Source organism: Thunnus albacares, chromosome 1 (genome assembly GCF_914725855.1).
Source record: "Thunnus albacares chromosome 1, fThuAlb1.1, whole genome shotgun sequence".
NCBI classification, from domain to species: domain Eukaryota; kingdom Metazoa; phylum Chordata; class Actinopteri; order Scombriformes; family Scombridae; genus Thunnus; species Thunnus albacares.
The window spans coordinates 38,765,843-38,786,753 of record NC_058106.1 but is presented as its reverse complement, the minus strand read 5'-3'; the positions used below and the strand labels follow the sequence as shown (position 1 = coordinate 38,786,753).

Sequence of the window (20,911 nt, the reverse complement as noted above, 5' to 3'; positions counted from 1 at the left end):
GTATACCTCACACAGCTTTAGATGAAGTGGGACCAGATCCATCGGGAGGCCAAACTCCAGATGAGATCCGGTGATTAATGCCTCCACACACACACACACACACACACAACAGATTCTCATGCAGCCGCAGATTAGCTGAAGAATCGATCCATCGCTCTCAGAGAGAAAAAAAATGCCTGAAAACCTGCTGCTGCAGAGGCAGAGCAGAGAGGTTGACTGCAGCTTCCATGTGTGGCTTTTTTTAAAATTATTTTTCAGTAAAGCCATGCATTTTTTAAAAGCTAACCCTCAGCAAGGACACCGGTTATGTATCATTAAACATTTGCAATCTTGCACAGGCACGCAGAAACTTTATTTCATAATGAATCTCATTGTTCTGTTCTTCAAGGCACATTATATTCTCCTTATCTGGATGCAAACTGAAGAGGAGGCAGATTTTAGTCTTTAGCTCCTGATTCAGTATGAAGTGTTTAAAAAGCAATTAACAAAAATCATCGAGCTTCATGAAATAACTGTTTTGTTTTCTTCCTGAAACCTCCTGACTTTGTTCTGTGAGGTTTGTTCGAACGAGCGTCCAAAGACAAACTCTTAAAGTTAAAGCTGCACGTTCTGAAAGCTTCATTCATAAAAAAAATGTCACCTGTGACATCACAACTTGTACTGTGAATGTGTTCATGTCTTGCCGGCTGATCCAGAACAAGAAGACGTATCTGTATTTTGTTTGTTTGACACTATCGATACATGTTTTGACATCACTAAGGCTCAGAACGTCCCATCAACATGGTTCTTATATCCCTGGAACACAAACCGTCTCCTCTATCCGTTCATGGTCATAAAACATCACAAAGTTAACTTTTAACGAAGCTGAAACTACACTCGTTTCAGCTGTACGCTTCTCATCCAACAGCTTGTGGCTGCTAACATCCAATCACGTTCATGCGGGTGTTCACTGCGGATATTTTAACCGGACAATGTCACAATACGCTCAGCTGATTTGTGCTCTTGCCAACACAGTTTTGCTGCCGCAGCTCCTTCCATCACCCCCGACCTCCTCCTCCTCCTCATGCGGTATTTCATATTGTTGATTTTCAACTAAGATTTATCGACTGTGTGTGTTCCTTCACACAGCAAACAACCCTTCCCAACAAATCTAACTGTACAACCATTTACTATAAATGGTCAGTCCTTCCAAAAGAAAGTCTCCTAAAACCTGTATAGTACTAGTTACATTCCCTAAAAACACTATATGACTCTGCTATAAGCCTATAAATAAAGGAAATTACAATCGAGTAGAAACACTGGAGGTTTCAAGGGGCTGTTTTTCATTTTAGTGGATTTTGGCAACATGTTTAAAATCCAAATTGTATCACACACTGGCTGTGTCATCCAACGATTACACGCGTCAGGATACCGTGGTGTTTTCCAGCCTTCTATGTGTGTGTCAGCTCATCATAAAAGCAGCATTTTCATCACATATTATCCCCGGTTTGAAGACATCTCACGTCATGAATAAAGGCTTTGTGTCTACCGCAGGTATCATATGACAGCCAGTATGTGTTGCACTGAAGATGTTTTACTTCTTAAGTCATACAAGTGTTTTTATATCCATGTGTAAAAGCAGAATCTGTACATTTAGTTTGAACCAAGAGGAAAATATTGCATACAAGTGGTTCATGCATGAGGCCTATTGTGTTATTTGGTGAGAAATTCCATTGTTACCACACAGACACACACACACACACACACCTCTCCTGTTCTTTTAAATAACATCAGAGTTTCACACATGCTCCATAACGCTGTCATGAGAACAGACGGGACTCGGTTTGTTTCCCGCTGTGGGTTCACGCTGCTCTGACCTGTCGTATCAGTTACCTGGTCATTCATTCCACAGCATCGTGCATCAGCACTACGACAGTAATGCATGCACACACTCTGTGGCCACTTTCCCAGATGGAGGGTGAAGCTAAATCTGTTAGCTTTCAAGCTGGTTCACTTGCTGGTATTTAGGGATGCACCGATGTATGAGGACAGTAATCACTCTGCTAGACCATAAACAACAATAATAAGCTTAATCACTAATTGACCAAATGTTTTCTGACTTTCATGACTCCCGGTGGAAACTTTAAAAACAGACACTGAGACTCGACGGCTAAAAGCAACAGATAAACTGCACCAATCATCACGGAGAATTTGATTATGAACAAAAACTGACACCAGCGGACGAAGTTGAAACATCCAATCACATAAAAAATGGACTCAAAGTCTGTCAAAGAGAAAACGATCTCACTGACAACAGGAAACCTAATTTTAGGGAGGTTAATGGTTTGCCAGACACAATTTTCAGTCGGAGGAATATAAACTAGAATGCAGACATATGTATTTATGACGAAGCTGCACAATCCTCCAAACGTTGTATCTGCATCTGGATCCAAATCTGCCATGGTTCAAGAGATATTTACAAAAATCATGCAACAACATCCTTACAAATAATGTTTAATAATGTTCAGAAAACTTTGTAGATGGGCTCCAAAAAAAGATTCACTCCTTCCTTAACCTATGATCGAACTTTCCACCAACTTTTATAGAAATTTGTTGAAGCTGAGTGGAGGTTTCACCTGCTTCCAACGTGGAGGGAAAGCAGTCTGATGAAGGTCAAAACTCTCAACAACACTTGTAGTATGAAGATCAATTTTATTGTGAGAGACACAGAAACCAAGCGACACTCAGTTCTCCACTCTTCACACTGACGAAGACTTAAAGGATAATAAAGTTGCTCTCAATACTACAAGTGTTTAAAACTGAAATTCTTTGACACACGTCCTCCAACAAACAGACAAAAAACCAACAACAAATAAAAGTCAAATGTCAGAAAAATGTGTTTTTTTTTCAAGTGACAATATTTCAAAGAGAATAAAACGTGTGGAAGCAGAACATCAAACAGTCTGAATCAACACTGGTCAATGTTTTTCAGAGTGACAGGAAATCCAGTTTCAGGTCAGCAGTTTTGATCTCGGTGCATCCCTACTGTTAATGCGTCATGAATGCTTCACTGCTGCCTCCTGATTGGCTAATCACTGTGCTAATCGCATGTTCTGTTTTCTTTCTTTCTTGCACTCTCACCACTTCCTGCCTGCCTCCACCTCTCAACTCATCTGCCACGCTCCTTTTTTTATTTCCTGGTGTGTTTTTTTTGTTTTTTTTTATTGGGAATGAACCTTTATTGGGCTATGGTGTTCCTCTGGCTTTCTCATTGGCTGACTCTGCTGTCATGTCAAACGGTGCATGACCAATCACAGCCCACCCGGCGGTTTTTCATCCCGCCCCAGTCCCCCGACCTGTGTCAGTCCCCCAACTGCAGCCCCACCCACTCCCCCGAGGTCCGCCTTAACGGGGTGGGGCCCCGCACGCCCAACTCCTACCAGCCAAAGATGGGGTCCCCCCTCATGCACCCCCGCACGCAGACCCTCCCCGCCAAGCCCAAAATGTCTGAGAAGCCCCTGCAGACCACCAGGTCCAACCCGCTCCCCAACACAGCCCAGACCCCCAACACCCCCAAATCTGAGCCTTCCACACCCTGCCAGCCTCTGGCTCCCTGCATCCCCAACAGCCCCCGGGTGAGACGCCACCCGCCTCTCACCGTCCCCCCCAAGCTCTCCATCCCTCTGTCCCCCGTGCCTCCTATGTCGCCCCTACGCCGCCACCACCTCCACCCTGACCACAACGGCAAATCTGTCCCCATCACGCAGGTGACCCCCCACCCCTCCCCCAGAGGGAGTCCTCTCCCCACCCCCAAAGGCACCCCGGTGCACACGCCCAAGGACAGCCCGGCTGGCACGCCCAGCCCGACGCCGCCGCCCAGCCCCTCCATCGGGGGCATGCCCTGGAGGACCCGCCTCAACTCCATCAAGAACAGCTTCCTGGGCTCGCCGCGCTTCCACCGCAGGAAAATGCAAGGTAGCGTGGGAGGAGGGGGAGGATTTATTCACATCAGATCCTCATGGATATGATCTCATTCTTATCTGTGTGATAATCGATTCAGCGTTCAGAGTGTTTATGCATCAAACCGCATCCTGGTAGCTCAGGGGAACCAACGCAGATCATCTCTTTGCTCCTAATGGCTGCGTTTAGCTGCCGGTTTATCTGCCGCAGCGTTATCATGACAAACAGCCGCCTCTGGCCACATCACACACAAGATAACTATCTCATTACAGGAAGTGGAAAATTGACCCTTTTTTCTTTCTGTTTTTTTGCCTCCCATAGCTACTTTGATAGTTGCATTAAATCACTCCAGACAAACCAATAATCTGAGAATAATCTCATTTAAACTGACTGATTATATTTTTTATTGAATCTGAAACAGCATGTAGTGAAAAAAACAACCGTATCTGTACGACCAGCTTCTCTACAAATCTGCCCTTTTTGTACTTAATGAAGACGACAGTGTCGATCACAGGAGGTTGACCTAACTCTGTGACCTTTGACCTCTACTTGCGTCCACAGTTCCCACGCAGGAGGACATGTCCAGTCTCACCCCAGACTCTTCTCCAGAGTAAGTAATTATCTGAACATGTTGTTTCAGTGTAAACAGCAGAGAGCTGCTGCTTTATGATTTCCTTACTGAGAACTGTGTTTTTATGGAAACTGATTTATGATTTCCTTTATTTCATTTTGTCCACATATAATCCAGAAGCACATATGTTAGAAATGTAAACTGTACATGTGATGGGGTTTTTAGGGGAACAATTTGCACACGGGGCTCATCACTATTTTCTGGGAATTTCTGGGTTTTTTTATATTAAAGTAATGGATGGAAGTCGGTTTAAAGGTGCAGTGTGTAGAATTTAGTGGCATCCAGTGGAACGGACTTGGAAGAAATAGAATATAATATTCATAAGTATACTTTGATTAGTATATAATCACCTGAAAATAAGAATCATTATGTTTTCGTTACCTTAGAATGAGCCCTTTATCTTTATCTACAGAGGGGGCGGGTCCTCTTCAGAGGCCGCCATGTTTCTACAGTAGCCCAGAATGGATGAATACTGACTCTAGAGGGGTCATTTCAAGTTCTTCATCAGTTTCGTGGCCACCGTAGGTTCTCCTACACGCTTGGAGGTGGAGGAGAGGAGTATTCAGATCACCGCTAGATGCCACTAAATCCTGCAGACTGGTCCTTTAAATCATTAATACTAATAAAACAAACAGTGAAAATCAGATTATAAAATATCTCTTTCACCACAAACTATGTAGTTAATTTATTCATTGATTTCTTTTTATTACTTTGGCAGAGTCTAGAACATAATCTGCATTTTTCTTCATTTGTCTTCTTTTTCTACCATCAGAAGATATTTTCTGAACTGTTCATTTTCAAAAGATTTTGTTTTGTTTGATGCCGCCACAGTTTACATAGAATCTGGATGGAAATTAGCTCATAAAATCTGTGAAAATCAGGAAGGATTATCTGCTCATTAAGGGTTTAGAAGCCAGAGATGCTCCAGTGTAAAGATGGTTGGAGTTAGTGATGCCACACAAGTATGTTTAAGATCCACCTGGTTACATTCAGAGCTAAAGGGTTAAAATGAAAGACTCCTAAGATGGTTATAATGAGGTTTAGACTTTATACCACATACGTCAAAGGTATAGAAATGATTCTTTATATTGAGGGAGCATAGAAACATACATACACCCTCTTGTTTCTATGGTAAACGTTCCTCTTTACATAACAAGCATCACACGTCACCGCCGCCGCCGTCTCTGCTGGCATCTTCTTTGTGCAAAGAGACAAACTGTGAAATCACATCTGGTGTTTAACTAGTTTAGATTGTTTGTTAAAGCGCTGCAGGGCGACATGAGGATGCTCACATAAAAGAGTCAAACGCAGGAGGGGAAGTGTTTACATCACACTGAGGATTATGTAGATCGATCTTTGATGCCGTTGACGCGTCTTCCTTCCTGATATTTGAGTTGTATTTAGTGAATTTCACTTTGCCTCACAGTAACAGGCTCTGGTTGACATATACTGTATACTGGGCTACTAGGATAACAAGAATATGTGTTAAATCTCATAACAGCATCAATATCAGCGAGAGCGCTACACAAATAACAATCATTGCTAGCATAACTAGCTGTGTTCTGGTTTGTTGAAACGTCTCTACAACCATTAAATTTGCTTTTTCTCACCATAAATATCATATAAAATCTTGTCCGTTTGAGTCACGTCGTGTCTGTCTCCTCCCTGCAGACTGGCTAAGAAGTCGTGGTTCGGTAACTTCATCAACCTGGAGAAAGAAGAGCAGATCTTCATCGTGATCAGAGACAAACCTCTCAGCTCCATAAAGGCCGATATCGTCCACGCCTTCCTCTCCGTAAGGCTCCTTCTCACACTGTTCTGTTTCACTGGCGTCACAGTTTGACTTTATAAGCGAAATCTTTACAAAAAAAAAAGTCTTTCTTCATGATACGAAAGCAAGACTAGTGGGAAAACATTAATGTTTTAAAGTTAGAGGGGGAAATCCATATCCATCAAATTCAATTTAAGAAAAAAATAACTGAAGTTTTTAAAGGTCTGAAAACCAGAATTTAGAATCAAAGGTAAGACTCAGCCGTCACACAGCTGGAGTTTGTTTGAAGGTGTAAAGTTGAGCTTCTCGTACAGTCGAGGCTGTTGGAGTAACTCTCTTGTCTTGTCAGTTGTCTTCTTGCGGTTTTCTACCCCTGATTGGAAAAAATGCTTCGACACAGCAGACTGAAAACCTGACTGAGTGTTTTCAGGTTCAGTTTAGCCTGAATCTGCCTTTTTTTACCTCCTGATCCAAACAGCTCAGCTCTGCAACAAGACTTGTTCTCTATCAGAGAGGACAAAGGAGGATTTCTACAGAGGTTTCTACCCTCGCTGATATAAACGAGGGGGACAAATTATTAGAAGTTTAAATAAAATGTTCTTAACTGTAGCACACATGAGCTCTCTAGCTAGAGTTTCCTCTTCCCTGCAAACACTGACACTGTCTCGTCTTGTAGAAATAAGCATTAATTCACATTTTCTTTGCTGCTTCTCTGGAAATTTGGTGAAAATTTTATGTTACATTTGGCTGGAAACCAACTACTGTCTGTCCTGAACCTTTAAGGTTCATCTACCAGTTTATTTACAGTAGGTTCGTTTCCATCCAACCGCTTATATGAGCTTTTTCAATTTGTGCATTAAAAAATGTGGGTGGAAACGCTGGAAATTCTAAAAAAAAAAGTTGAAATATGGCATAAAAAAAAAAGTTTTTACACTCAGATGAGGTGGAAAAGTGTGACAAAGTGCGAATAAATGATGATGTACAGGAAGCGTTTGACTTAAACGTCCCTAAACTCTGTTCTTGGTCTCTGAGCAGCGTTCAGTCTGTATAACTGACACATGACTGTTACCAAAAACGCCTCCAACATCAGGAAGCTGTGATGTCAGCTGTTTGTCCGTCAGCAGGACGTGTGTCACGTTTTCACTTCAGCTCTGAGTGTGACGCTCGATTAATTATGTCATCATCTTCTTCTTTTTACTGCACTCGACAGGAGAATCGGCGCCACCGGCTGTTTACTCTGATATACTCAATTTTTATTATTTGTTCATTTAAAATTTGAATACTTCACCTACTGGCTCAGCTGTCAATCAAACATGTCCACCAGCCTGCCCACACAAAGGCTGTATCTCTGAAGACAGTTTATTCTTCATTTCAATTAAAAAAAACCAATTTAAAATCATTTCTACATGATGTCTGAGTGTGAAAACACTTCAGGTTACTGTACAGTGATCCGTTTCAGTTTACAGTACAGTGGTTCCATGTGAGGACAGCAGCATCATGCGCAGCAGTCTGTAGTGTCGCTGTCGACTCCGACGCTGACGCTGCGAAACGCCACGACATGTTTGACTGTAACAGATCCAACACTCGCTCTCCTCCTCCTCCTCCTCCTCCTCCTCCTCCTCTCCTGTCTGTTTCTCTCACAGCCAGGCTGCCATCTTAACCGATGCAGAAGTTGTCTGTGTTTTCTGCTGACTCAGAGTCTGCTCACTGACACCCTCCCTCCCTCCCTCCGTCTCTGTCTCCCTCTCAGATCCCCAGTCTGAGCCACAGCGTCATCTCTCAGACCAGTTTCCGGGCGGAATACAAGTCCACAGCCGGTCCGACGGTTTTCCAGAAGCCGGTCAAGTTCCAGGTGGACATCACCTACACCGAGAGCACCAGCGCCACCAAGGAGAACGGCATCTACTCCGTCACCTTCACCCTGCTGTCAGGTAAACACCACAGACAGGATGAGTTATGATACAAACCAGGAAGCGTTGATTTGTTGATTTGCAGGTCAAATTAAATCTAAATGTTTGTGTCAATTTGGGTGAAACAAAGAATTTTAGATGTTAATTAATTGATGGAACAATTCTGAAACATAAAAACACAAACATAAATCCTGTTCCAGCTTCTCCAATGTGACACTTTTCTTGCTTTTCTCCGACAAAGTAAGAAACCTGAAGATGAAGGAAACTGCTTTTACAGAATCGATTCATTTAATCCACGTTCACACACGTGATTAACGTGATGAACATCTCATCGCTTTCACTGGCAGTGGAAATGTTCTCCACTGTCGCTCTGACAACAGCAGGAATGGCGACGGCCAAAGGTGCGACACATAAATCAGCCACCAGATTTGGTGATCTTTGATTACAGAGAACTGTGAGCACCCTTGAGGGAATCTGGTGACCTTATCAGCAGAGCATTGCAGAGCAATTTTAAACTGTCTCGTTGTCCTGGCAGTCCACTTTATTTCTAACAGTGTATTGATATAAATATGCATCAGTTTGTGGTCTATGGCAGTGGTCCCCAACCCCCCGGGCCACACAGAAAGAATGAATAACTTACATTATTTCCGTTTCTATTTATTATCTAAGTCTGAACGATGTTTTATTTTGAAAAATGACCAGATTCTCTCCCATTACATCCGTCTATGATTTACTCTTGACGCATGTCAAGACGTTTGTCTCGGTCATGTGATACGTTACCGCTAAAATTAAACCCACAAGCTAGCAAAATGAGTAAAAAAACAAACATCTTTGGAAAGCTTCTTTGTGAAGGGGTAAAGGCCCCAGTGAGGAGACAGAAGACGAGCCTACGACTGCCAAGAAAAAGAAAGCTGCATTTAACAGACAATACCAGGAGTCCTACTTAAAATATGGATTTATCTCGACAGGTGATTTAGAAAATACCACAGTTTTTATGCCGGTCGTATCATTTTAGTTTGTTGTATTTATCCGCCGCACCTCAAAGGCCGGTCCGTGAAAATATTGTCTGACGTTAAACCGGTCCGTGGCGCAAAAAAGGATAAACACACAATATTTGTTAGTAGATCATAATAAGAAAAATGAAGAAAATCATCTTCCTTATGCTTTAAGCTGTATCAGGCACAGATATACCAACTGAAGATGAAGTGCGGCGCTCCGTAGAAGTTTAACAAAGCTTCGTTGTTTCCTCTTCAGGTCCCAGCCGGCGTTTCAAGCGTGTGGTTGAGACCATCCAGGCCCAGCTGCTCAGCTCCGACCAGCCCGGCAGCCAGCCCCAGATCTCTGGTAAGTCCAGTCCCCTCGCCACTCGTCCCCCCCGCCCCGCCTACACCCCCCCCCCCAACCCTCCTCCTCCTCCTTCTCTTCCTCCACGCCCTCACAGCCCTCCCCCCCCCCCCCCCCTCCCTCCCTCCCTCCGGCATCCTGGCACTCTCCACAAGCACAGCCACACCTGCGGCCCTACCTCGGCTCGGACCCGCTCAGCTCAGCTCGGCTCGGCTCAGCTCGGCTCAGCACACTGCTTTTAGCACAAGGCATCTCCACGTGCATGTCTACCCGCCACATACCATGGCGTGCACACCAACGCACACACACACACTCACATACAGTACATGGTAACGTTATTCAATGAGCTCTAGATGTGTGTTTACAGGGCTGATTATCACTAGATCTACATGTGAGGATCAGCTGTGTGTGCATGCAGCTTTTTCTCTGTAAGAGGTAGAAAGCTATCAAGGTGTCAGAATATAACTTTTACTGTATAGTTTGACATAAACAGGCCAGAAACAATCCCACAAATCTTTGAAATCTGCGTTTTGGGCTGCCTATAAGACAGATGGATGGATTTTTTTTCTTTAAAAATATGGAAGAAAAGAAAGAGTGACTCTGTGTTCTCCAGTTGTCCCTGTTAGTTCTGTTTGTTAGTGTCGCTGTTGTTTTATCTGTGGTTATTTACTTGATAATGGTCCCCTCTGGTGGTGAAGCAGAGTAACTACAACTCATCCACACACACACACTACTGTCACACTCTTTAAAAAAAAAAAAGCTTATAGTTACATGCTGCACACACACACACACACACACACAGCTGCCTTCAGGATACTGATGTGTTACTGGGAGAGAAACACTGCAGTAAATAAGATCTAAAGCTGCTGGATTTACACGGATAGTTTGGATTCTTTGACTTAGATTAGCGGTGATGTTATTGGAAAGACTTTAATGCAAAAATGTCCAACTTATCAAGTAATGTTTGTCTTTTACTGAGCCAAGAAAGTCTTATTTGATCAAAAATAAAAGAAGAAAATTCTGTGTCCAATACAAATGATTTGATTTTTACTGCAGTTCAGTAATAGACATAAATAACTTGACATTTTAAGCTACAATGCACCATGAAAAATATGTTAACCATCCACAAGTGAAAGAGATCACTTCCATGTATTTCAGACACTTGATTCTACTGTCAAACTTTCATCCAGGACGTCGTACTGGTACTCAGTGAGGCGTACCTCATACTCCTTTAAATCTGAACACAAAGACATTATACACGTTTTTAGATTCAGTGTGACTTACTTGAAGATATCACCATTTCTGATGTGCACATTATGAACACACATCCATCAATCTGCTTAGAAATTATAGAAACAAGACCACAACTGCAGAACTTACCTGAGAATCATCAGATTTATAAGTTTTCTTCAGTATCCAGTGATAGTTGTCTGCACATCAGTTGCTACAGTTGCAAACAGCAGCTACTAACAGCTAATTCAGCAGACTTTTAATGGAGCTATTTTATAGTTCACTTGCAATAAGAGAAGATTTATTGGGAACGTTTCGGTACACAGACCTTCATCAGGTTGACCTGATGCATTTAAAAGGTGCAGTATTAAGCATAAAAGATGCACTGAACCGGAGTTAGCTTGAACCTAATTTGCATCCGTAGTCCATAACAATTATATAACAATTGCCACCAAGAAACGTAAAAGGCAGAATGTCTTACAGCTGAAAAATAAACTTAATAATAAAACTGTTTTGAATCATGACATTTCTGCACTTCAGTTTCTTGTCATTCATCAGCTGACATATACAGTCGTACACAGAAACATCATCTTCTACTGTGGATGGTGGAAACTTACCTCACGTTGTGTTGTGGCTTTAAATGTTACTTGTTTTTCAATCTCACACTTAGCTAATGTCCAAAAAAATCCAAACTATCAGTTAAAAACACAAAGAACCAGTTGCACCAGTCTGGCCAGTCACTGCCACAGATGGGAACTGTTATCAGGCACTGTATGCCAGTCACCCCACTCCATGTAGATGTGCCAATAACCCACATCTCAGTATATCTACAGTATCTATCTGATCTCTCTGTCTGTCACTCTTCCTCTGGCCTGCATCTTCATGCCTCCCTGCTTCTTGTCATCCACAGCTTCACTTTTAACGCCACTTGGATGAACTGAATCACTCGCATGCTGAATGAAACGCCGACCCAGAGCTTTGCACACATACCGTTTGGCAAACTGAGCGAACGTTAGCAGGGTCAGTTTTGTTGGGGATCCGTCACTGCCAAACTCTATGTGTGCTGATGCTTCTCGGTGCCGTTAACACACGACTTGAGTGTGTTTTTGCAACATATGGGACTGATGTACTGAAATGAAAGCATGTACTGTAAACTGAATGTCGCAGCAAACAAACACAGGACGTGTGATTGTGTTTGCTGATCTCTTCGCAGTCAGAACCGGAGAACCTGCATGTGTTTGATAAAACGTACTAAAGAGTCTTACAAACAACCTGAAGCCTCCTCTGTGTGTGTGTGTGTGTGTGTGTGTGAGGAAGGTTGTACATGTGTGGATGCAGCGGCAGACTGATTTTAAGACGTAATATATCCACCACAGTGAATGTTCAGCCTGTTTCTCAGAGTAACCTCACCCCACGTCTACATGTTCTTGTGGAATTTGACTTGATATTAACACAAAAACTAAATGACTAAGTAGCCAAAATAGCGACTTACGTCCAGCACGCCTGACTGCTGGTCTGCTGCCAGACTTGATGGATGGATGCGCATCGAAACAACTGGCTGATTCTGGCCCGAAGCTAAACTCAATACTGCTAACTGGATTCTCATTTGAAATAAATCATTGTGGAACTGGATGCATGTGTACAAGCTTTATTTACACTCCTACAAATCACTTATAAATGGATGGAGACGCTCTTAATCAGCTATTTTTTTATCAATATGACGCCTGTTCCAACAGTCTGTCGACCTGTCAATGAAACAAACAGGAAAGAAGTAGTTCTCTGATCCCTGATCAGTTTACCATTCTTTTAATTTATAGGTAGATTAAAAGAATGATGAAATTGATCACACAAAGTAATTAATATTAAGTTTGATTGGCATTTACAGATGTGGAAATCAGTGCAGTTGTTGAACAAACAAATGTTTTATCATTTATGCCTGAAAGTTGTTCCTGCACTGGTTAATTTTTATGGGGAGTTTTTCGTATGATTATAAAGTAATTGTTGCTAAACTTTGTTAAATTCAAGAAGGTTTAAACTTCTGGTAGCATCTGATGCCAGTTAGTATTAGAATATGGAAACTCCAGCAACACTTTTCACTGACTTTGTAACTTTTACATCTTTGACCTGTAGACATAAATCTGTCATCTGAAACAAAGGTTGTAGGAAATGTCTCCAGCTACAGTTCAACACATAAAAACAGGACTCTGTTTAACGAGAGGAAACTCTGGAAAAACGAGCCGAACATTCATCGTGTCTGGAGTTAACTCGCACAGAGAAGGAGTGCCATGTTTTAGCCGCTGTGCCGCTGATGTTTGACGTCAGCTGACTGGCCTGGCGGTGAGTCGGTCGGGGGGGCGGGGGGGGGGGGGGGGGGGGCCTCAGTGAGTCGGTTGGTGTTTCTGACACTGTCCTCTGCTCTCAGATGGCTCTCAGCGCTCAGCTTCTTTGCCGAGTAAATCCTCCAAGCGTGGTAAGACCCAGAGAGACCGGGAGCTCCCCCCGGCAAAAAAAAAAACACCTTATACCTCTGGCTTTTAACACACACTGGCAACGTGCTGGAGGCCTGTCACCAACACACCCTGTTTGCACTAACACGTGTGTGTGTGTGTGTGAGAGAGAGAGAGAGAGAGAGGATGTGTGTGTGTGAGCTGCAAAAAATATATATGTTCATCTTAACAAGTCATTTACAGCAGAGACGCCATATTCATTTTTACAGAAAACAGACAGATGAGACAACTTTAGGCTGCAACTAACAATTATTCTTATTATCAATTTACCTGTTGATTATTTTCTTGATTAATCGATTAATAATTTGTCTTAAAATAGTGAGAAATGGCCAAATTTACCTGAAGCCAACAGTGAGGTCTTCAAATTGCTTGTTTTGTCTGACTTAAAGTCTAAATTTTCAGTTTATTCTCACATTAAGAAAGAAGATGGAAACGGTGAAGATGTTTTTGCTAGAAAACATGACTTAAACAACTTATCAATTATCAAAATTGATAATGCCAATTAATGTCCTGTCGATTCAACTGATTGAGTAGTTGTTTCAGCTCTAATTGTACATGACATAATTTGAACAAAATTAACAATATAAAGCAACACTAGCGGCTCTTTGAAGTCGATTTATGTCACATTGCACAATACAAAAGTGAACAACAGAACAAACAATAAAACGTACTCATAATTTTGTTGTTCTTATATTTTTTAATGGCGCTGAGGGTCTCACTCGACTAGATAAAAGCTCATGTGGTCAAAAATACAAAATACCAAACGGGTTCATTCTCAGTAAATTTCATGGTAATCTGGACATTAGATGGACTCAATGGCCTTAAAGGCTTCATTATGTCGCTAGAAGAAGGTTTCTAAAACATTTTCCTGCTGCGGGGACCATTAATATTTTCAGTAAAGTTCACCAAATTGAATTGAAGACGTTTTAAAGACCTTTTTCACAGTCACGTAGGTCAAAGAATGATGGAAAACGCTCATTATAGCTCATTTTTGAGCTATTCAACAACCTGCCTACGTCTGCCGTCACACATTGTTTGCTCCTGAGTGGTTATAAATCCTCTTCAGAAACTGATTTAAAGGTTTGCCTGTTGTCAAAAGAAGAATTGTATTCCAGTAAGGTTTTTTATAGTCGCTTTTAAAAAAAGCAGGAAGACTCAATGACTTGATAATTTTGACTTATTTCATTGTGTGAATGTGTGTGTGTGTGTGTGTGCGTTCGGCTCCAACTGACCTCAGTAACCCTTTGCATGGTATTGCTTGCTTCTTCATAAACTTTCCATATTTAAAATTCACTTAAAGAAAATATCAGACACCAGAAATGCACAATGTCACTGTGTTGTCGGAGAGAAATGATGGTAAGTTTATCACGAGCCTTCACTCTGACGTGCACATCTGTTACTGTTCATCAGCAGCAAAAAAACACACAAAGGGAATAAGATGTTTCAAACTGACTAACCTTTGGGATGATAAGTGATTGTGGATTAACGTGTGTACTGTGCTGTACTGTTGCATGTTTTTATTCACTCACAACTGTTTTAAAGCATTTACCAAAGAAACCTTTGTCTTAACAGATGGATGTTGTTGTGATGGATGTTGATATGACGGAGAGTTTACAGGAGCTTTGGAAGACAACAGAACAATCCCATAAAAACAATTACTGCATTTAAAAAGTAAAGTTAAGTAAAAGTAAGAAAAACCAAAGTTAATATAAGGCTTCAACATTCTGCATTAAACAAATAAAATCGGTATCTTTAAAGGTGACGATCTTTTTAGTACAAAATTTCCAGTTTTTCTTACTAAACCTCCACCAAGAGAGACTTTCTGCAGAAACATAAAGTGGAAATTTTGTCTTTAAAAAGACTAAACTTTGGAAGATACACATTTGATTTATCGACTCCTGAACAGATCAAACCTCATATTAGCTTAAGCTGAACTTTAAAATATTTTTTACTCAGAACCAGGACTTAACAGTCACATTACAGTGAAATCACTTTAGAAGCATCTCTGTTCTGCTGATATGAACAGAAGAAACAACCACAAAGTCCTTCAGTGTCCATGTGAGCTTTAAGACAGACTTGATCAAACGTTAACCGAGCCAAGCCTTTAATTAACAATAATACAAATTAGTAAACTTGAATTCAGTTTTCTAAAATTGTAGTTTTAGTTTGTCAGATAAATGTAAAACTAAGACTTAAACCACTGAAACCTTTTATAGCTTTCATGAACGCAGGTGAAGCATGTTAGAACATCCACAGTAATGATGCAGGTTCCTCTAAACTGAGACAAAACATTATTTCTTAGTAAAAACGCCAAAATTTTAAACCAATAATTGAACCCAATTTGCTTGACAACCTTTCTTTTTTCAATGCTGTTATGTCACAAAAAGATAACATCCTCATTTAATAACACTTAAAGGAAACCCTTCTTAAATCTGCTGTATGATGGTCAAAATGTTCTTTTTCCAGTTAATCTGATGCTAAATGACATTTGAACTGTCTTCCAGTGCTCCTGTTAGCTCTCCTCTCCAGCAGGAGAAACTGAGACTCTGAAGCCAAAAACTGATACTGATAAAAAATATAAAATCACTAACCTAATCTTGACCTTTTTGAAATGTTTGGGATGTGATGTCACCTCATCTGTATTAGCTCCTTTCGGTGCTGCCTCTCCTTTGGCTTTAACAACCCTCCACCTCCCCTGTGACCTTCCCCCCCCCGGCTAAAGAGTCTCCTTTTCTCCAGCTCCACCACTCCTCCTCTCATCCCTCCATCACCTCCTCCTCTCCTCGCGTTAACCCCATTGCTCATCTGTTGTTTGTTCTCTCTCTCTCTCTCTCTTTCTCTCTCTTTGTTTCTCTTCTTTTCTTCCCGTCTGTATAGGCAGCCCGTTGAGTAACTTCTTTGACGTAATTAAACAGCTTTTTTCAGACGAGAAGAACATCCAAGCGTCCCACTCCCCCGGCGCCCCCGCCACGCCTAGTTCCCCCGCCAAGCATGCCCCCAGCAGCAAGCCCAACCAGCCCCCGCCCAATGACTCTAAATGCCCCCCCGGCAAAGACAAAACAAAGACGGCCTCCAGCAACAGGACACAGGAACAACCTTAAGGAGCGGTAGCTGTGCATGTCTAGACGAAAAAGCAGTTATCAGGTCATTAAACGAGAGAACGACAGAGGAGAGCTGCTAACTTTGCCCTTTAGTTAGGAGTGAAAACATTAAAAAAAAAAAAAGAAATCTACTTTTTGCCTATAAATTTTGTACTGTATAATGGGAATGGCTATTTCAGTTTAAAAGTTAAATCAGTATTTTACAATAAGTAGCAAATGTAGCTTTGTCGTCCCTACCTTCTGTCCCTCTCTGTGTCCCCCCGGGGGTCTTTCAGTGGGTTTGTGTCCTCCTCACATGTGTGATGGCTTGACTTGTCTCTGCCACCAGGGATCATCCATAATAACTATTAACCTCGGCGGCTCTTCGAGACCGGCCGACAGCGGCCTGCCGTCACCAAGAGAGTCCGAAACTGAAGAAAAGACAAGAGGACCCTTCCCTTGCCTACCCCCCCCCCCACTGTGCTTCACTCCCACGCCCGACCCCCCCGCCCCGCCCCGCCCCGCCCTGACCCCTCTCTCTTCGAGTCCGGCCGCATCAGTAGAGTCCACTTCGCCCCACCAGACCAAACACATCTCGGAAGAGTTGTAAAAAGAAAAAAAAGCCTTAAGACAGTGATGTTTGTCAAATCTACACACACACACACACACACACACATCCCCTCTCCTCTTTTCTCTTTCTTCTATTTCTCCCACATGTACATAAAAAAAAAAAAAAAAGAAACACATACTGTATGTACTCCTCGACACAAACATGACTTCTTCTTCTCGCGGGATGTAATGACTTGCACACGCTGACAAACAGGAAGCGGTGGAGGAAGCGGAGACGGACGGACGGATGGACAAACGCTGGCTGGATTGTAATTCTTTTTAATGTCGTCTTTCTTTGTGAACGGCAGGATTTTTTGGAGGCTCGCTGTGGCGTTTCTGTAAATGGGTTCTTGCAGTTAAAAAGTTTGGCCCCATAGAAGTATGATAAAGTCAGGGGGGAGGTGATATTACATAAATGAATGATCTATTCTGTTGTACAGACTAAATAATGTTGCGTATGTACAAAAAGTGTAGTTGTGACATTATGTTTTAGAGTTGTGTTGCCATATTTTGTTTATTCTTATGGAGGCTCGGTCACACCAGCAAATAAAAAAAGGAGAAATTTCACGCAGAAATCAATTTGTTCCAATGGAATCACTGAAATCTGCGCTATTTTTTTTTTTTACGTTGAATTTAACTTTGGTGAATTTGCAACCTGGAGAGTTCAAAACAGAGGAAGCTGTCATGGCTTATTAGCTGTATTGAACCCTTACTTCACCTCCTCTGTTGGAGTATAAATTGCTCCACAAAAGGAGGACGATTCACAGAAAGTTATGAAACGGGGTCCATGTTACAAATATGTCTTCTGAAGTAACTGTGAACTTATTGTTCCTTTAGCGACTGAGTTAATGAGCCTGCTTGCTTATGGACACTTACTAAGCATTTGATTCGTCTAACTCTGAACCGCTGAAGCCTCATATTAGCCTTGGCTTGACGTTAAAATACATTTTTACACAGAATAAGCACTTTTGTGGCTTTAGAGAGCGATCTCTTTGCTGCCAGTATGGACAGGAAAAGAGGGATGATTCGCAGACAGTCACAAATCCGTCTTTTGATGTAACTCTGTGAACTTACTGTTCCGTTAGCGACCGAGCTAACAAGATTTCTTGCTAACGGGCTGTTAGCAAGCTCACTTTTTCCACCTCTTCAAAAACTTGTTTAATGAAATTTATTTTACAGGTCCGTGATTTCCAAATGATTTTCTTTAAAGTTTCCTAGAAAGAACTGTGAAATTTGGCACCAATTACAGTGAAAATTGTCTTTTCATTGAAGGAACTTTTTCCAGATTTCAGACTAGCATTAACTGGAAAATTGTCCCTATTTTCCCCACAATTAGCACCTTTACTTTTTCCCAGAAACTTTTAATTTCTTAAAAATGACAGACCTGTAAAATAAAACGCTAACGAAATGAGGTACAGTCCTGAGAACAAAACGCCAAGAAAGAGTAAACAGCAAAGTACAGAGAGAACAAAGCTGTTGTGACTGAATGCAGCTAAAGAAGTGAACCGACTAGCTTGCGCGAATACGTCACCAAACTTCAGGAACAACCTACGTTATTTCGTAATGACGCGCTGATAAATTTCAGTGTGCTACTTTCTGGTGTGACCAGGCCTTACCGATGAAACGTGTCTTTTTTTTCTTTTTGCACTTTTGACAAGTGAATCAGATTTTGGGTTCAGTTACACCATGTCAGCGCTTTTTTTTTTTTAAAGTTTTGCTCTTGTTCAGGTTTCTTTGAATTATCTGCAGGTTTCAGACAATATTGAACTGCTGTGTATATTTTTGTACTTTACTGTATTTTGTCTTTTTTTTTTTTTGGTATTAATTTATTCTCCGTTATTTATATGAAAGATGTAGAGAATGTTTCGTCAAATTATTTAAGGATATTTTTGTCATGTTTAAGTTATTTGATGACCGAGAAATCTTGAAACGTTTGTGAGCGTTCGTTCCTTTTTCCCGGCTTTTGACGAAAGAAAACCTTGTAATATACGTTTGGAAAAATGATTTACCGTAATTTAAGAATGTAGACGTAGCCTCTTCGAGAGGAACAAACCCTTTGTTGATAATTGTCGGCTCCTTCTCCTCTCTCTCTCCCCTCTCTCCCCCCCCCCGTGTATGATGACTCAGATCTCACCAAACACTCATTCTGTAAATAAGCCGAGTTTACTGACAAGCTTATTTAAAAAACCAAGGGGATTCCTACTCTTAGCTTTGACCTCGTACGGTTGATTGCATGTTCAGCATTCGTCTTTTCTTTGCATGTCGTTGTTGGAATTGTTCTCCTGTTCCCTTTTTCTCTCCACATTTATTTATGTATTTATGTTCTTTTATGTGCATTTGTTTTTATTTGCCTTTTGATTTTTTTTTTTTTTGTTTGTTTTTATTTTATTTTCCTCTTCCTTCCTTTTTGATTACTGTGCGCTCACAGTAACCGTGCAATGCATCCTCCCTACTCATTCTCTCAACGAGGGACCTCGCTGGCGATCGGGTCGCTCACTCAGACCAGCTGGGTGGGTGTTTGGGTTTATCAGAGAGAAAAATTAAAAGCAATACCTTTCATTGTTCGCTTTCCTCTTTTTCTACTGTGGGAATCCAGAGCACACAGAATGGACTCGGAGCACGGAGCGCTACTACTGAGCAGGATAACCACTGGCAATGTATTCCCTTGTGATGTTACTGTGAACAACTTCAGTGCTAAAGGAAATAAATCTGTTGACTTTGGAGCTGTGTGTGCACGATTTTTTTTTTTTTTTCTCACCAGGTTTGGGTTGTTAAGATGTTTATTCACAAACGTATGTACATATTTTACATGATTATCTACATGCAGCAACAGAGAATTTTAAATGTACCATGTAAATGTCTTGTTTAAATCCCTTCAGATTGTAGCTTGTAAACACAAGGAACATATGGAGCCTTGACTCGCTACTACAAAACTGCACATTATTAATAAAAAACACTAAAATGGACACATCAGAGGTCATATAAAGTATGTGGAAATGTTTGAGGTTAGTTATTTTCCTTTTCAATGCAGTGTTGGATTCACCAAACCATCTTTAGCTCACAGTTTAAAGGTTTGAAATCTCCAAATAAACTGTTAGCTGCTAGCATAACTGCTAGCATAGTTTAGCAACCTTAACTAGACACGGCAGGTCTGTCAAGCTTTGGATTTCTCAGCATGCAAAGAGCTCTAATAAGTCTATTTTTTTTAGCTTTTCCAAAACCAAAATCATGATAAAAAAAAGTAAAGATCGGATTAAATTGTGTATTTATCTTATATATTTAACAAACGTTACTTTGCCTGGCTAACCAGCTCACTACCTACAGCAGTAACCTAGCATTACTTCCAAGAGTTAGAATATTATTAACTATCTAATAATTCATTTTAAAAAATGGTTAATGTTGTGGGATTATAGGTTATGTTAGCAAAAGCCCAACACCATGTGGATATCGGTCCTTTCACTCCAACAATCCCAGGAAAACATGTTTCATTAGATTTGCTAAACTCATCCATTAGTCTTGAACCAAATCTTCAAAGACTTTTTATCTTGTTAAGTTAAAAGTAAAACACTGTTTGACAAAAAATAAGACATAAATCTAACTATCTATCTGTTCTATCCATCAAAGTGTGTTTTTCTATAGTGTGCATTTAAACATGTTGGAGCAAAATAACTTTTTTTTTTTTACCTAGCTTTATAGTCTCAGTCTTTTTTTGTATCATGCATGTAGCAATTCAGTGTTGATTTAAGACCCTTTTGCATGTTTCCTGCTTTAAAATGAGGTTCCTGGAGACAGTTTTCAACCAGCTCTCTGAGTTCGGTGGAGCTAACATTGACTAGCTAGCTAACTGCCAGCAACAGTCATACTATCGGCCAACAAAGTCAACGGTCGGC

The 20,911-nt window shown here is 41.2% G+C and overlaps 2 protein-coding genes across 9 annotated transcripts in view; both read left to right on the top strand.

The window, feature by feature from the left end:
- LOC122987013 (serine/threonine-protein kinase BRSK2-like) overlaps nucleotides 1–20,594 on the top strand; it is a 146,093-nt gene extending 125,499 nt beyond the window's left edge. For 4 of the 8 annotated variants that reach the window (XM_044358660.1, XM_044358642.1, XM_044358651.1 and 1 more), the window contains 7 exons: nucleotides 3,747–3,954; nucleotides 4,501–4,549; nucleotides 6,242–6,365; nucleotides 8,092–8,272; nucleotides 9,506–9,595; nucleotides 13,248–13,295; nucleotides 16,210–20,594. In XM_044358660.1, coding sequence (XP_044214595.1) covers nucleotides 3,747–3,954; nucleotides 4,501–4,549; nucleotides 6,242–6,365; nucleotides 8,092–8,272; nucleotides 9,506–9,595; nucleotides 13,248–13,295; nucleotides 16,210–16,433 — 924 coding nt within the window. In that variant the 3' untranslated portion in view covers nucleotides 16,434–20,594. Of the gene's footprint in view, nucleotides 1–3,296; nucleotides 3,955–4,500; nucleotides 4,550–6,241; nucleotides 6,366–8,091; nucleotides 8,273–9,505; nucleotides 9,596–11,735; nucleotides 12,097–13,247; nucleotides 13,296–16,209 lie in introns of those variants that run through there. The other 4 variants (XM_044358616.1, XM_044358607.1, XM_044358598.1 and 1 more) reach the window with 3 other exon arrangements.
- LOC122986896 (NLR family CARD domain-containing protein 3-like) overlaps nucleotides 1–20,911 on the top strand; it is a 1,497,050-nt gene that overhangs the window by 1,380,701 nt on the left and 95,438 nt on the right. The window lies entirely within an intron of this gene.